The sequence below is a fragment of the Mesoplodon bidens genome, assembly GCF_964165515.1.
Source record: "Mesoplodon bidens genome assembly, chromosome: 1".
NCBI lineage: Eukaryota > Metazoa > Chordata > Mammalia > Artiodactyla > Ziphiidae > Mesoplodon > Mesoplodon bidens.
In genome coordinates, this window is record NC_138176.1 from 93,903,143 (window position 1) to 93,920,106 (window position 16,964).

Genomic DNA, 16,964 nt, shown 5'->3' on the forward strand with positions numbered 1-16,964 from the left:
TAACAGAGTGGGATATTTACTGCTAAATAAAAAGAGTTTTCTAAGTAAGAAATAAATTTCAAACTGTAGACTTCTTGCAATATTCATTCTCAAATGTCACTGGGGTAAATATTCTTTCCTAACTGTGATTAAAAATCTGTGTTTTTAAAAAGGTAAAAATCATAGCAATTTATAATTTTTTGGTTATATATACTTTTTATATTTATAGATGGCCTACACCCAATAAGAGTTGGCAGAAATTTTAAAAAGAGAAGAAAGATAAAATAAAATTTAATATTGGGATGAGCTCTAAGCAAGGAATACAGTTACTTTGTAAAATTTATACCTTTAAGTAAAAAGTTCAAATAATGTGGCCACTCTTGTTAAGAAATGTATACAGGCAATACCAGTACTTAAATGCAGATTCTGAAAATAATCCAAGCAAATAAAAGCACTCACCAGGAGAAGACTTATAATATAGGGGTTGCTAGTAGATAGTATGATGAAAGCACACAGTAATGTTGAATACTTGCAGTTGGGTTTTAGGTAGTGATTTTTCCCTTTTTCTCTTTACCTTTTCTAGTTCTTCTTCCACTGCTTTTTTCTCCCTAATGGCTTGTTCAATTTGGCCTTGTTTTTCAGCACACTCCTATAAATTCAAATCATGTTGTAAATAAATATATTTGTAAAACCTTAAGAAAAATAGAAAAGGAAAATGATATGTTCATAATAAGAATACCACACTTACCTATTTGTATAGCAGGACCATACTGATTATTAGGGAAAAAAACAAAAACGAGGGCCTCCCTGGTGGCGCAGTGGTTGAGAGTCCGCCTGCCGATGCAGGGGATACGGGTTCGTGCCCCGGTCTGGGAGGATCCCATATGCCGCGGAGCGGCTGGGCCCGTGAGCCATGGCCACTGGGCCTGCGCATCCGGAGCCTGTGCTCCGCAACGGGAGAGGCCACAACAGTGAGAGGCCCGCATACCGCAAAAAGAAAAAAAAAAAAAAAAAACAAAAACGAAAAACTCAAATCTTCAAAGAACTACCTATCTCAGGATTTCAGAGATCACCTCTGGCATAGAATGCCAAGAAGTTCTAAGTAAACATACTAGATGGAAAACAGAGGTTGAGGGATTCTGGGGAGAAATAAATAAATGAGACCCCTTTCTCATATTACAGTTTTCCTTTTCATATATTCTTAACCACATATTTTAAAAGGTAACATAGAACTAGACAGTGACACAACACCACAGCATAACCCATGCCCTAAAAGATGCATGGGTATATAAATCCTAGAACAGCTAATTTTCTTTTGCAAAACTTATAAGCAGCCAGTGGACATAGTAAAAATGTTTCATTAACATGAAATAAAACATTTCTGACTTGAAAGGTTTTAATCACTAAAATCAAACAAGCATATCAATACTCAACAAAGTAAAAATTTTGCAAATGAGACTAAAACTAAGAACAATCATTATAATGACTGGCTCCTCACAGCTATTTGTTTTTCTCTATTTATTTGTGAGAATGGGTGTGGTTATTTTCTACTATTGCATGCTGGATGAACCTGCTTTGCTGACAGTACACTGCTAATATTTAATTATCTTTATCATAGCTTTATTTTACAGAAATACTATAAAACAACATGTTTTTAAAGTTCAAAATACGTAACTTCTAAATTATGATCCCAAATTAATAAACTCTGATTATAATGAAGATCTTTAAACCTATGTTGTAAATAAGATTATTAATCTAAATTTATCTTTTATTAAGATAGAACTGTTAGTGTATAAGATATGTAACTTTATTTTTTTTTAACATCTTTATTGGAGTGTAATTGCTTTACAGTGGTGTGTTAGTTTCTGCTGTATAACAAGGTGAATCAGCTATACATATACATATATACCCATAACTCCTCCCTCTTGCATTTCCCTCCCACCCTCCCTATCCCACCCTTCTAGGTGGACACAGAGCACCAAGGTGATCTCCCTGTGCTATGCGGCTGCTTCCCAGTAGCTACCTATTTTACATTTGGTAGTGTATACACATTCATGCAACTCTCTCACTTTGTCCCAGTTTACCCTTCCCCTCCCCTGTCCTCAAGTCCACTCTCTTAAGGCTGCAACTTTATTCCTGTCCTGACTCTAGGTTCTTCAGAACCATGTTTCTTTTATTTTTTACATTCCATATATGTGTTAGCATATGGTATTAATTTTTCTCTTTCTGACTTACTTTACTCTGTATGACAGTCTCTAGGTTCATTCACCTCACTACAAATAACTCAATTTTGTTTCTTTTTATGGCTGAGTGACATTCCATTGAATATATGTGCCACATCTCCATTATCCATCCACCTGTCAGTGGACACTTAGGTTGCTTCCATGTCCTGGCTATTGTAAATAGTGCTGCAATGAACATTGTGCTACATGACACTTTTTGAATTATGGTTTCCTCAGGGTATGTGCCCAGTAGTGGGATTGCTGGGTCAAATGGTAATTCTATTTTTAGTTTTTTAAGGAAACTCCATACTGCTCTCCATAGAGGCTGTATCAATTTACATTCCCACCAAGAGTGCAAGAGTGTTCCCTTTTCTCCACACCCTCTCCAGCGTTTATTGTTTCTAGATTTTTTGATGATGGCCATTCTGACTGGTCTGAGGTGATACCTCATTGTATTTTTGATTTGCATTTCTCTAATGATTAGTGATGTTGAGCATCCTTTTATGTACTTGGCAAGCTGTACATCTTCTTGGGAGAAATGTCTATTTAGGTCTTCTGCCCATTTTTGGATTGGGTTGTTTGTTTTTTGATATTGAGCTGCATGAGCTGCTTGTATATTTTGGAGATTAACCATTTGTCAGCTGCTTCGTTTGCAAATATTTTCTCCCATTCTCAGTGTGGTCTTTTCATCTTGTTTATGGTTTCCATTGCTGTACAAAAGCTTTTAAGTTTCATTAGGTCCCATTTGTTTATTTTTGTTTTTATTTCCATTCCTCTAGGAGGTGGGTCAAAAAGGATCTTTCTGTGATCTATGTCATAGAGTGTTCTGCCTATATTTTCCTCTAAGAGTTTTACAGTGTCTGCCCTTACATTTAGGTGTTTAATCCATTTTGAGTTTATTTTTGTGTATGATGTTAGGGAGTGTTGTAGATTCATTCTTTTACATGTAGCTGTCCAGTTTTCCCAGGACCACTTATTGAAGAGGCTGTCTTTTCTCCACTGTATATTATCTTTATCAAAGATAAGGTGATCATATGTACGTGGGTTTATCTCTGGGCTTTCTATCCTGTTCCATTGATCCATATTTCTGTTTTTGTACCAGTACCATAATGTCTTCATTACTGTGCTTTGTACTATAGTCTGAAGTCAGGAAGCCTAAGTCCTTCAGCTCTGTTTTCCTGTCTCAAGATTGCTTTGGCTAATCGGAGTCTTTTCTGTTTCCATACACATTGTGAAATTTTTTGTTCTAGTTCTGTGAAAAATGCCATTGGTACTTTGATAGGGATTGCATTCAATCTGTAGATTGCTTGGGGTAGTAGAGTCATTTTCACAATGTTGATTCTTCCAGTCCAAGAACATGGTATATCAAGACTCTGGGAGGGCTCATGCCAAGGAGTATTTCCCAGAATTTCTGCTCCCAGTGTCCTTGTCTCCACAGTGAGCCACAGCCACCCCTCGCCTCTGCCAGAGACCCTCCAACACTAGCAGGTCTTTCGCAAGGACGTGAGCCTCTGCCAACATCAGGCACTGTCATCCCTACCCAGAACCATACCCAGAGGCCTCAGAATATGACCACAGTACATCTGTCAGGAGCAGTGGAAGCCAGGCTCCTTTCCTGACACACGAGCTGGCTTGAATAGCATGCCACAGAGGTGTTTATCCAGTGAACAACCTATAGTCAGAAAACATTTCTTCAGTAGTCTGTGTTCAAAAACATTAATATTCAAATGCAACAATATTGCATTGGTTTTCACTGTCTGGCTTTTTCTTGTAACCAGTGAGTCATCCAGGCTTGCAGTACTTGCAGAGCACGACACTAAAGATTAAGAATACTAAAGTCGGATTGTCGCGTCGTGGCGTTCTTCATCAAGATATATCAGAAATACATCTACATGTGGAACAACTCCTACAGAACATCTACTGAACACTGGCAGAAGACCTCAGACCTCCAAAAAGGCAAGAAACTCCCCATGTACATGGGTAGGGCAAAAGAAAAAAGAATAAACAGAGACAAAAGAATAGGGATGGGACCTGCACCAGTGGGAGGGAACCTTGAAGGAGGAAAGGTTTCCACACACTAGAAGCCCCTTTGCGGTGGAGACTGCGGGTGGCACGGGGCGGGGAGCTTCGGAGCCGTGGAGGAGAGCATAGTCACAGGGTTGGGGAGGGCAAAGCAGAGAGATTCCTGCACAGAGCATCGTTGCTGACCAGCACTAACCAGCCCGAGAGGCTTGTCTGCTCACCCGCCAGGCAGGCAGGGCTGGGAGCTGAGGCTTGGGCTTCGGTCGGAGCGCAGGGAGAAGACTGGAGGGGTGAACACAGCCTGAAGGGATTAGTGCACCACGGCTAGCCAGGAGGGAGTCCGGGGAAGAGTCTGGACCTGCGGAAGAGGCAAGAGACTTTTTCTTCCCTCTTTGTTTCCTGGTGCATGAGGAGAGGGGATTAAGAGCGCTGCATAAAGGAGCTCCAGAGATGGGCATGAGCCGCGGCTAACAGCGTGGACCCCAGAGATGGGCATGAGATGCTAAGGCCGCTGCTGGTGCCACCAATAAGCCTGTGTGCGAGCACAGGTTGCTCTACAAACATCCCTTCCGGGGATCCTATGCAGCCCGCCACTGCCAGAGTCCCGGGATCCAGGGACAACTTTCCCAGGAGAATGCACGGTGCGCCTCAGGATGGTGCAATGTCACGCTGGCCTCTGCCGTAGCAGGCTCGCCTTGCACTCCGTACCCCTCCCTACCCCCGGCCTGAGTGAGCCAGAGACCCCGAATCAGTGGCTCCTTTAACCCCGTCCTGTCTGAGCGAAGAACAGACGCCCTCTGGTGACCTACACGCAGAGGCGGGGCCAAATCCAAAGCTGAACCCCGGGAGCTGTACGAACAAAGAAGAGAAAGGGAAATCTCTCCCAGCAGCCTCAGGAGCAGAGGATTAAATCTCCACCATCAACTTGATGTTCCCTGCATCTGTGGAATACCTGAATAGACAACGAATCATCCCAAATTGAGGAGGTGGACTTTGAGAGCAAGATTTATTATTTTTTCCTCTTTTCCTCTTTTTGTGAATGTGTATGTGTATGCTTCTGTGTGAGATTTTGTCTTTAAAGCTTTGCTTTCACCATTTGTTCTAGGGTTCTATCTGCCCCTTTTTTGTTCTGTTTGTTTTGTTTTAAATTTTACCTTACTTTATTTTATTTTCTTTTATTGTCTTTTCTTTCTTCCTTCCTTCCTTCCTTCCTCCCTCTCTCCCTCCCTCCCTCTCTCCCTCTCTCTCCCTCTCTCTCTCTCTTTCTTTCTTTCTCTCTCTCTCTCTCTCTCTCTCTCTCTCTCTCTCTCTCTCTCTCTCTCTCTCTTTCTTTCTTTCTTTCTTTCTTTCTTTCTTTCTTTCTTTCTTCTTTTTCTCCCTTATAATCTGAGCCGTGTGGATGAAAGGCTCTTGGTGCGGCAGCCAGGAGTCAGTGCTGTGCATCTGAGGTGGGAGAGCCAACTTCAGGACACTGGTCCACAAGAGACCTCCCAGCTCCACTTAATATCAAACGGCGAAAATCTCCCAGAGATCTCCATCTCAATAACAACACCCAGTTTCACTCAACGACCAGCAAGCTACAGTGTTGGACAAACTATGCCAAACATCTAGCAAGACAGGAACACAACCCCAACCATTAGCAGAGAGGCTGCCTAAAATCATAATAAGGCCACAGACACCCCAAAACACACCATCAGATGTGGACCTGCCCACCACAAAGACAAGATCCAGCCTCATCCACCTGAACACAGTCACTAGTCCCTTCCACCAGGAAGCCTACACAACCAACTGAACCAACTTTAACAACTGGGGACAGACACCAGAAACAACGGGAACAACGAACCTGCAGCCTGCAAAAAGGAGACCCCAAACACAGTAAGGTAAGCAAAATGAGAAGACAGAAAAACACACAGCAGATGAAGGAGCAAGATAAAAACCCACCAGACCTAACAAATGAAGAGGAAATACGCAGTCTACCTGAAGAAGAATTCAGAATAATGATAGTAAAGATGATCAAAAATCTTGGAAATAGAATAGAGAAAATGCAAGAAACATTTAATAAGGACCTAGAAGAACTAAACAAGAAACAAGCAATGAAAAACAACACAATAAATGAAATTTAAAATACTCTAGAAGGGATCAATAGCAGAATAACTGAGGCAGAAGAACGGATAAGTGGCCTGGAAGATAAAATAGTGGAAATAACTAAAGCAGAGCAGATTATAAAAAAAGAATGAAAAGAACTGAGGACAGTCTCAGAGACCTCTGGGACAACATTAAATGCACCAACATTCGAATTATAGGGGTTCCAGAAGAAAAAGAGAAAAAGAAAGGGACTGAGAAAATATTTGAAGAGATTGTAGTTGAAAACTTCCCTAATATGGGAAAGGAAATAGTTAATCAAGTCCAGGAAGCACAGAGAGTCCCATACAGGATAAATCCAAGGAGAAACATGTCAAGACATATTAATCAAACTGTCAAAAATTAAATACAAAGAAAACATATTAAAAGCAGCAAGGGAAAAACAACAAATAACACACAAGGGAATCCCCATGAGGTTAACAGCTGATCTTTCAGCAGAAACTCTGCAAGCCAGAAAGGACTGGCAGGACAGATTTAAAGTGATGAAGGAGAAAAAACTACAACCAAGATTACTCTACCCAGCAAGGATTTCACTCAGATTTGATGGAGAAATTAAAACTTTTACAGACAAGCAAAAGCCGAGAGAGCTCAGAACCACCAAACCAGCTTTACAAGAAATGCTAAAGGATCTTTTCTTGACAAGAAACAAAAGGAAAACACCTATAATAACAAACCCAAAACAATTAAGAAAATGGGAATAGGAACATACATGTCGATAATTACCTTAAATGTAAATGGATTAAATGCTCCCACCGAAAGATACAGACTGGCTGAATGGATACAAAAACAAGACCCATATATATGCTGTCTACAAGAGACCCACTTCAGACCTAGGGAAAAATACAGACTGAAAGTGAGGGGATGGAAAAAGATATTCCATGCAAATGGAACCAAAAGAAAGCTGGAGTAGCAATTCTCATATCAGACGAAATAGACTTTAAAATAAAGACTATTAGAATAGAAAAAGAAGGACACTACCTAATGATCAAGGGATCTGATCTAAGAAGATATAACAATTGTATTTGTATGCAAACACAAAAGACCCCGAATAGCCAAAGCAATCTTGAGAACGAAAAACAGAGCTGGAGGAATCAGGCTCCCTGACTTCAGACTATACTATAAAGCTACAGTAATCAAGACAGTATGGTACTGGCACAAAAACAGAAATTTAGATCAGTGGAACAGGATAGAAAGCCCAGAGATAAACCCACACACATATGGTCACTTTACATTTGATTAAGGAGGCAGAAATGTACAGTGGAGAAAGGACAGCCTCTTCAGTAAGTGGTGCTGGGAAAACTGGACAGGGACATGTAAAAGTATGAGATTTAGATCACTCCCTAAGACCACACACAAAGATAAGCTCAAAATGGATTAAAGACCAAAATGTAAGGCCAGAAACTATCAAACTCTTAGAGGAAAACATAGGTAGAACACTCTATGACATAAATCACAGCAAGATTCTTTTTGACCCACCTCCTAGAGAAATGGAAATAAAAACAAAAATAAACAAATGGGACCTAATGAAACTTAAAAGGTTTTGCACAGCAAAGTAAACCATAAACAAGACCAAAAGACAACCCTCAGAATGGGAGAAAATATTTGCACATGAAGCAACTGACAAAGGATTAATCTCCAAAATTTACAAGCAGCTTGTGCAGCTCAATAATAAAAACCCAAACCAAAAATGGACAGAAGACCTAAATAGACATTTCTCCACAGAAGATATACAGACTCCCAACAAACACATAAAAGAATGCTCAACATCATTAATCATTAGACAAATGCAAATCAAAACTACAATGATATATCATCTCACACCAGTCAGAATGGCCATCATCAAAAAATCTAGAAACAATAAATGCTGGAGAGGGTGTTGAGAAAAGGGAAAACTCTTGCATTGCTGGTGGGAATGTGAATTGGTACAGCCACTATGGAGAACAGTACGGAGGTACCTTAAAAAACTACAAATAGAACTACCATATGACCCAGTAATCCCACTACTGGGCATATACCCTGAGAAAACCATAATTCAAAAAGAGTCATGTACCAAAATGTTCATTGCAGCTCTATTTACAATAGCCAGGAGATGGAAACAACCTAAGTATTCATCACCGGATGAATGGATAAAGAAGATGTGGCACATATAATACAATGGAATATTACTCAGCCATAAAAATAAACGAAATTGAGCTATTTGTAATGAGCTGGATGGACCTAGAGTCTGTCATACAGAGTGAAGTAAGTCAGAAAGAGAAAGACAAATACTGAATGCTAACACATATATGGAATTTAAGAAAAAAAATGTCATGAAGAACCTAGGGGTAAGACAGGAATAAAGACACAGACCTACTAGAGAATGGACTTGAGGATATGGAGAGGGGGAAGAGTAATCTGTGATAAAGTGAGAGAGTGGCATGGAGATATATACACTACCAAATGTAAAATAGATAGCTAGTGGGAAGCAGCTGCATAGCACAGGGAGATCAGCTTGGTGGTATGTGACCACCTAGAGGGGTGGGATAGGGAGGCTGGGAGGGAGGGAGACGCAAGAGGGAAGAGATATGGGAACATATGTATATGTATAACTGATTCACTTTGTTATACAACAGAAACTATAACACACCATTGTAAAGCAATTATACTCCAATAAAGATGTAAAAAAAAAAACCCAGAACATGGTATATCTCTCCATCTGTTTTTATCATCTTTAATTTTTTTCATCAGTGTCTTATAGTTTTCTGCATACAGGTCTTTTTTCACCTTAGATAGGTTTATTCGTAGGTATTTTATTCTTTTTGTTGCAATGGTAAATGGGGGTGTTTCCTTAATTTATTTTCCTGACCTTTCATTGTTAGTGTATAGGAATGCAGGAGATTTCTGTTCATTAATTTTGTATCCTGCAACTTTACCAAATTCATTGATTAGCTCTAGTAGTTTTCTGGTGGCATCTTTAGGATTCTCTATGTATAGTAGCATGTCATCTGCAAACAGTGACAGTTTTACTTCTTCTTTTCCAATTAGGATTCCTTTTATTTCTTTTTCTTCTCTGATGGCTGTGGCTAAAACTTCCAAAACTATTTTGAATAATAGTGGTGAGAGTGGGCAACCCTGTCTTGTTCCTTATGTTAGTGGAAATGCTTTCAGTTTTTCACCAGAAAAACTGTGGGTTTGTCACATATGGCCTTTATTATGTTGAGGTAAGTTCCCTCTATGCCTACTTTGTGGAGCTTTTTTTTTTTTTTTTTTTTTCTTTTTCCCTGCGGTACACGGGCCTCTCCCCGTTGTGGCCTCTCCCGTTGCGGAGCACAGGCTCCAGACGCGCAGGCTCAGTGGCCATGGCTCACGGGCCCAGCCGCCCCGCAGCATGTGGGATCTTCCCGGACCGGGGCACGAACCCGTGTCCCCCGCATCGGCAGGTGGACTCTTAACCACTGCACCACCAAGGAAGCCCATGGAGCGTTTTTAACATAAATGGATGTTGAATTCTTTCAAAAGCTTTTTCTGAATCTATTGAGATGACAATAAGGTTTTTCTCCTTCAATTTGTTAATATGGTGTAACACATTGATTGATTTGTGTATATTGAAGAATCCCTGCATTCCTGGGATAAACCCCACTTGATCATGGTGTATGATCCTTTTAATGTGCTGTTGGATTCTGTTGGCTAGTATTTTTTTTGAGGATTTCTGCATCTATGTTCATCAGTGATATTGGCCTGCAGTTTTCTCTCTGTGTGACAACTTTGTCTGGTTTTGGTATCAGGGTGATGGTGGCCTCATAAAATGAGTTTGGGAATGTTATTCCCTCTGTGATATTTTGGAAAAGTCTGAGAAGGATAGGTGTTAGCTCTTCTCTAAATGTCTGATAGAATTCACCTGTGAAGCCATCTGGTTGTGGGCTTTTGTGTGTTGGAAGATTTTTAATCACAGTCTCAATTTCAGTTCTTGCGATTGGTCTGTTTATATTTTCTCTTTCTTCCTGGTTTAGTCTTGGAAGGCTGTGTTTTTCTATGCGTTTGTCCATTTCCTCCGGGTTGTCCATTTTATTGGCATACAGTTGCTTGTAGTAATCTCTCATGATCCTTTGTATTTCTAGTGTTAGTTGTTTCTTCTCCTTTTTCATTTCCAATTCTATTCATTTGAGTCGTCTCCCGTTTTTTCTTGATGAGTATGGCTAATGGTTTATTAAATTTTTTTATCTTCTCAAAGAACTGGGTTTTAGTTTTATTGATCTTTGCTATTGTTTGCTTCATTTCCTTTTAATTTATTTCTGATCTGATCTTTATGATTTCTTTCCTTGTGCTAACTTTGGGGTTTTTTTGTTCTTCTTTCTCTTAGTGCTTTAGGTGTAAGGTTAGGTTGTTCATTTGAGATGTTTCTTGTTTGTTGAGGAAGGATTGTATCGCTATAAACTTCCCTCTTAGGACTGCTTTTGTGCTTTTGTTGCATCCCATAGGATTTGGGTCATCATGTTTTCATTGTCATTTGTTTCTAGGTATTTTTTCATTTCCTCTTTGATTTCTTCAGTGATCTCTTGGTTATTTAGTAGCATATTGTTTACCCTCCACCTATTTGTATTTTTTACAGATTTTTTCCTGTAATTGATATCTAGTCTCATAGCATTGTGGTCTGAAGATATACTTGATATGATGTCACTTTTCTTAAATTTATCAAGGCTTGGTTTGTGACCCAAGATATGATCTATCTTGGAGAATGTTCCATGAGCAGTTGAGAAGAAAGTGTATTCTGTTGTTTTTGGATGGAATGTCCTTTAAATATCAATTAAGTCAATCTTGTCTAATGTATCATTTAAAGCTTGTGTTTCGTTATTTTCATTTTGGATGATCTCTATCCATTGGTGGAGGTGGGGTGTTAAAGTACCCTCCTATTATTGTGTTACTGTCAATTTCCCCTTTTATGGCTGTTAGCATTTGCCTTATGTATTGAGGTGCTCCTATGTTTGGGTGCATAAATAATTACATTGTTATTTCTTCTTCTTGGATTGATCCTTTGATCATTATGTAGCGTCTGTCTTTGTCTCTTGTAATAGTTTTTATTTTAAAGTCTATTTTGTCTGATATGAGAATTTCTACTCCACCTTTCTTTTGATTTCCATTTGCATAGAATATCTTTTTCCATCCCCTAATTTCAGTCTGTATGTGTCCCTAGGTCTGAAGTGGGTCTCTTGTAGACAGCATATATACAGGTCTTGTTTTAGTATCCTTTCAGGCAGCCTGTGTCTTTTGATTGGAGCATTTAATCCATTTACATTTAAGGTAGTTCTCGATATGTATGTTCCCATTACCATTTTCTTAATTGTTTTGAATTTGTTATTGTAGGTCTTTCCCTTGTCTTATTTTTCCTGCCGAGAGAAGTTTCTTTAGCATTTTTTGTAAAGCTGGTTTGGTGGTGCTGAACTCTCTTAACTTTTGCTTGTCTGTAAAGGTTTTAATTTCTCTGTCAAATCTGAATGAGATCCTTGCTGGGTTTTTTCCCTTTCATCACTTTAAATATGTCCTGCCACTCTGTTCTGGCTTGCAGAGTTTCAAATGAAAGATCAGCTGTTAACCTTATGGAGATTCCCTTGTATGTTATTTGTTGATTTTCCCTTGCTTCTTTTCGTATTTTTCTTTGTATTTAATTTTTGATAGTTTGATTAATATGTGTCTTGTTGTGTTTTTCCTTGGATTTATCCTGTATGGAACTCTGCACTTCCTGGACTTGATTATTTCCTTTAGCATATTTGGAAAGCTTTCAAGTATAATCTCTTCAAATATTTTCTTAGTCCCTTTATTTTTCTCTTGTTCTTCTGGGACCCCTGTAATTCGAATGTTCATGTGTTTAGTGTTGTCCCATATGTCTGTGATACTGTCCTCAATTCTTTTCATTCTTTTTTATTTTGTTCTGTGGTAGTTATTTCCACTCTTCTATTTTTCAAGTCACTTATCCATTCTTCTGCCTCAGTTATTGTGCTATTGATTCCTTCTAGAGAATTTAAAATTTTATTTATTGTGTTGTTCCTCATTGTCTGTTTGCTCTTTAGTTCTTCTAGGTCCTTGTTAAACATTTCTTGTATTTTCTCCATTCTATTTTGAAGATTTTGGATCACCTTTACTATCATTACTCTGAATGCTTTTCCAGGTAGACTGCCTATTTCCTTTCATTTGTTTGGTCTGGTGGATTTTTACGTTGCTCCTTCATCTGCTGTGAATTTCTCTGCCTTCTCATTTTGCTTAACTTACTGTGTTTGGGGTCTCCTTTTCACAGGCTGCAGGTTCGTAGTTCTCATTGTTTTTGGTGTCTGCTCCCAGTGGGTAAGGTTTGTTCAGTGGCTTGTGTAGGCTTTCTGGTGGAGGGTACTGGTGCCTGTGTTCTGGTGGATGAGGCTGGATGTTGTCTTTCTGGTGGGCAGGACCGTGTCTGTTGGTGTGTTTTGGAGTTTCTGTGAAGTTATGATTATAGGCAGTCTCCCTGCTAATGCGTGGGGTTGTGTTCCTCTCTTGCTAGTTTTTTGGCATAGAGTGTCTAGCACTGTAGCTTGCTGGTCCTTGAGTGGAGCTGGGTCTTAGCGTTGAGGTGGAGATCTGTGGGAGAGCTTTCACCATTTGATAATATGTGGGGCCGGGAGGTCTCTGGTGGTCCTATGTCCTTAACTCAGCTCTCCCACATCAGAGGCTCAGGCCTGACACCCAGCCTGAGCACCAAGACCCTGTCAGCTACACGGCTCAGAAGAAAAGGGAGAATGAAAGGAAGAAACTAATACAATGTAATAAAATAAAGTTAGTAGAATAAAAGATAAGGAAAATATTCTTTAAAACAAAAAAATAGAAAAGTGATAAAAGAAAAAGCAAGGAAGAAGAGAGCAACGAATCCAAAAAACAAATCCACCAATGATAACAAGCGCTAGAAACTATTCTAAAAAAAAAAAAAAAAACAGACAGACAGAACTCTAGGACAAATGGTAAAAGCAAAGCTGTACAGGGAAAATCACACAAAGAAGCATGCACCTACACATTCACAGAAAGAGAAAAAGGAAAATACACACACACACACACACACACATATATAAAAGGGAAGAGAGCAACCAAATCAATAAACAAATCTAGCAATGATAATAAGCTCTAAATGCTAAAAACTAAGATAAACATAAAACCAGAGACAAATTAGATGCAGAAAGCAAACCCCAAGTCTACAGTTGCTCCCAAAGTCCACCGCCTCAATTTTGGGATGATTCATTGTCTAATCAGGTATTCCACAGATGCAGGTACATCAGGTTGATTGTGGAGATTTAATCCGCTGCTCCTGAGGCTGCTGGGAGAAAGTTCCATTTCTCTTCTTTGTTCACACAGCTCCCGGGGTTCAGGTTTGGGTCTGGCCCCGCCTCTGCATGTAGGTCGCCCTCTGACATCTGGTTTTCACCCAGACAGGATGGGGTTAAAGTAGCAGCTGATTTGGGGGCTCTGACTCACTCAGGCCAGGAGCAGGGAGGGAGGGGTACGGAGTGTGGGGTGAGCCTGTGGTGGTAGAGGCCCATGTGACGTTGCAACAGCCTGAGGCGTGCTGTTTGTTCTTCCAGGGAGGTTGTCCCTGGATCACGGGACCCTGGTGGTGGCGGGCTGCACAGGCTCCTGGGAGGGGAGGTGTGGGTAGTGACCTGTGCTTTCACACAGGGTTCTTGGTGGCTGCAGTAGCAGCCTTAGCGTCTCATGCCTGTCTCTGGTGTCTGCACTGATAGCCGTGGCTCGCACCCATCTCTGGAGCTCGTTTAGGCGGTGATCTGAAGCCCCTCTCCCCGCACACCTCGAAACAATGGTCTCTTGCCTCTTAGGCAGATCCAGACTGTTTCCTGGACTCCCTCCCGGCTAGCTGTGACGCACTAGCCCCCTTCAGGTTGTGTTCATGCAGCCAACCCCAGTCCTCTCCCTGGTATCTGAACTCTGAAGCCTGAGCCTCAGCTCGAAGCCTCCACCTGCCCCGGCAGGTGAGCAGACAATCCTGTCAGGCTGGTCAGTGCTGGTTAGCAGCGTTTCTCTGTGTGGGAATCTCTCCGCTTTGTCCTCTGCATCCCTGTTGCTGCACTGTCCTCTGTGGCTCCGAAGCTTCCTCCCTGCATACTCCCCGTCTCCGCCACTGAGGGGGCTTCCTAGTGTGTGGAAACTCTTCCTCCTTCACAGCTCCCTCCCAGAGGTGCAGGTCCCGTCCCTATTCTTTTGATTCTGTTTTTTCTTCTTTTTTTGCCCTACTCAGGTATGTAGGGAGTTTCTTGATTTTTGGGAAGTCTGAGGTCTTCTGCCAGGGTTCAGTAGGTATTCTGTAGGAATTGTTCCACATGTAGATGTATTTTTGATGTATTTGTGGGGAGGAAGGTGATCTCCACGTCTTACTCCTCCACCATCTTGAAGGTCCCCCCAAGAAATGTAACTTTAATGTTCCATATATGTTCATACAATAAGTTGCTAATCTAAGAAAAGGTAATTTTCTGGTGTGAAATTTGGCATTTATCCTATGTTCATAACTTACCTCATGTAATTTTTTAATAGACTATTTTTTAAGAGCAGTTTAGGTTCACAGCAAAATTGAGGGGAAGTTACAGACTTCTCCTATACTTCCTGCCCCCATACATACATTGCCTTCCCCATTATCAACATCCCATGATGGAGTGGTACATTTGTTAAAACTTATGTACCTACATCTCACAATATTATCACCTAGAGGCGATAGTTTACATTAGAGTTCACTCTGGTGTTGCACATTTTATGGGTTTGGATAAATTTATAATGACATATATCCACCATTATAGTATCATATAAAGTAGTTTCACTCTCCTAAACATTTTCTGTGCTTTGCCTACACTTATTCATCTCTCTCTTTCTCCTCCTTAAGCCCTTGTAACCACTGATCTTTTTACTGTCTCCATAGTTTGCCTTTTCCAGAATGTCATATAGCTGGAATCATATATTATGTAACCTTTTCAGACTGGCTTCTTTAATTTAGTGATATGCATTTAAGTTTCCTTTATGTCTTTTCATGGTGATGTAGCTCATTTCTTTTAAGTGCTGAATAATATTCTATTGTTTGGATGTACCAGTTTATTTACCCATCATCAACTGAAGGACATCTTGGTTGCTTCCAAGTTTTGGCAATTATGACAAAAGCTGCTATAATATAAACATCCATGTGCAGGATTTTTGTGAACATAAGTTTTCAACTCCTTTGGCTAAATACAAAGGAATGCAATTGTTGGATCCTATGATAAGAGTATATTTACTTTTGTAAGACAAGAGCAAACTCCCTTCAAAAGTGGCTGTACCATTTTGCATTCCTACCAGCAATGAATGAGAGTTCCTATTGCTCTTTGTCAGCATATGGTGGTGTCAGTGTTCTGGATTTTGGCCATTGTAATAGGTATATCTGGCACTTATTTGGTGTAATGAGTGGTATCTCATTGTTGTTTTAATTTGCATTTTTACATAGGATTTAGAGTATCTTTTCATTTACTTATTTGTCATCTGTAAATCTTCCTTGGTGAGGTGTCTGTTAAGGTCTTTGGCTCAATTTTTTAAATCAAGTTGTTTGTTTTCTTACTGTTCAGTTTTAAGGATTCTTTGTATATTTTGGGTAATAGTCCTTTATTAGATATGTTTTTTTTGTAAATATTTTCTCCCAATATATGATTTCAATTTTCATTTTCTTGATAGTGTCTTTCACAGAGCAGAAAAATTTAATTTTAATGAAGTCCAACTTACCAGTTGTTTCTTTCATGGATCATATCTTTGGTGTTGTATCTAAAAGCTCATTGCCAAACCCAAGATTATCTAGATTTTTCTCCTATGTTATCTTCTAGGAGTTTTATAGTTTTGCATTTTACATTTAGGTCTGTGACCCCATTTGAATTAATTTTTATGTAAGGTCTGTATCCAGATTCATTCATGTGAATACCTAATTGTTCTAGCACCATTTGTTAAAAAAAGACAATCTTTGCTCCATTATATTACCTCTGCTCCTTTGTCAAAGATCAGCTAACTGTATTCTGTGGGTCTATTTCTGGGTTCTGTTCCATTGATCTATTTGTCTGTTGTTTCACTGATAATACCCTGTCTTGGTTACTGTAGGTTTCAAGTAAGTCTTGAAGTGCGGTACAGTGTCAGTCCTCTGACTTTGTTCTTCTTCTTCAATGTTGTATTGACTATTCTAGGTCTTTTGCCTCTCCATTCAAACTTTAGAATCAGTTTGCCAATATCCACAAAATAACTTGGTGGGATTTCAATTGGAATATAGATTTCTAAATCTATAGATCAACTTGGGAAGAAATGACATCTTGACAATATTGAGTCTTTTTATCCATGAACATGGGCTATCTTCATTTATTTAGTTCTTCTTTGCTGTTTTTCACCAGAGTTTTGTAGTTTTCCTCATATATATTTGGTTAGATTTACACCTAACTATTTAATTTTGGGGGTGCTAATGCAAATGACAATGTGTAAATGACACTGTGTTTTTAATTTCAAATTCCACTTGTTTATTGCTGGTATATTGGAAAGCAATTGACTTTTGTATATTAACCTTGTATCCTACAACCTTGTTATAATCACTTCTTT

General features: G+C 39.6%; 1 protein-coding gene across 3 annotated transcripts in view; it reads right to left on the minus strand.

The window, feature by feature from the left end:
• The window catches only part of SCLT1 (sodium channel and clathrin linker 1), a 284,010-nt gene that overhangs the window by 87,720 nt on the left and 179,326 nt on the right, over nucleotides 1-16,964 (minus strand). For all 3 annotated transcript variants that reach the window (XM_081228387.1, XM_081228386.1, XM_081228385.1), the window contains one exon: nucleotides 554-628. In XM_081228387.1, coding sequence (XP_081084513.1) covers nucleotides 554-628 — 75 coding nt within the window. The remainder of the gene's footprint in view (nucleotides 1-553; nucleotides 629-16,964) is intronic.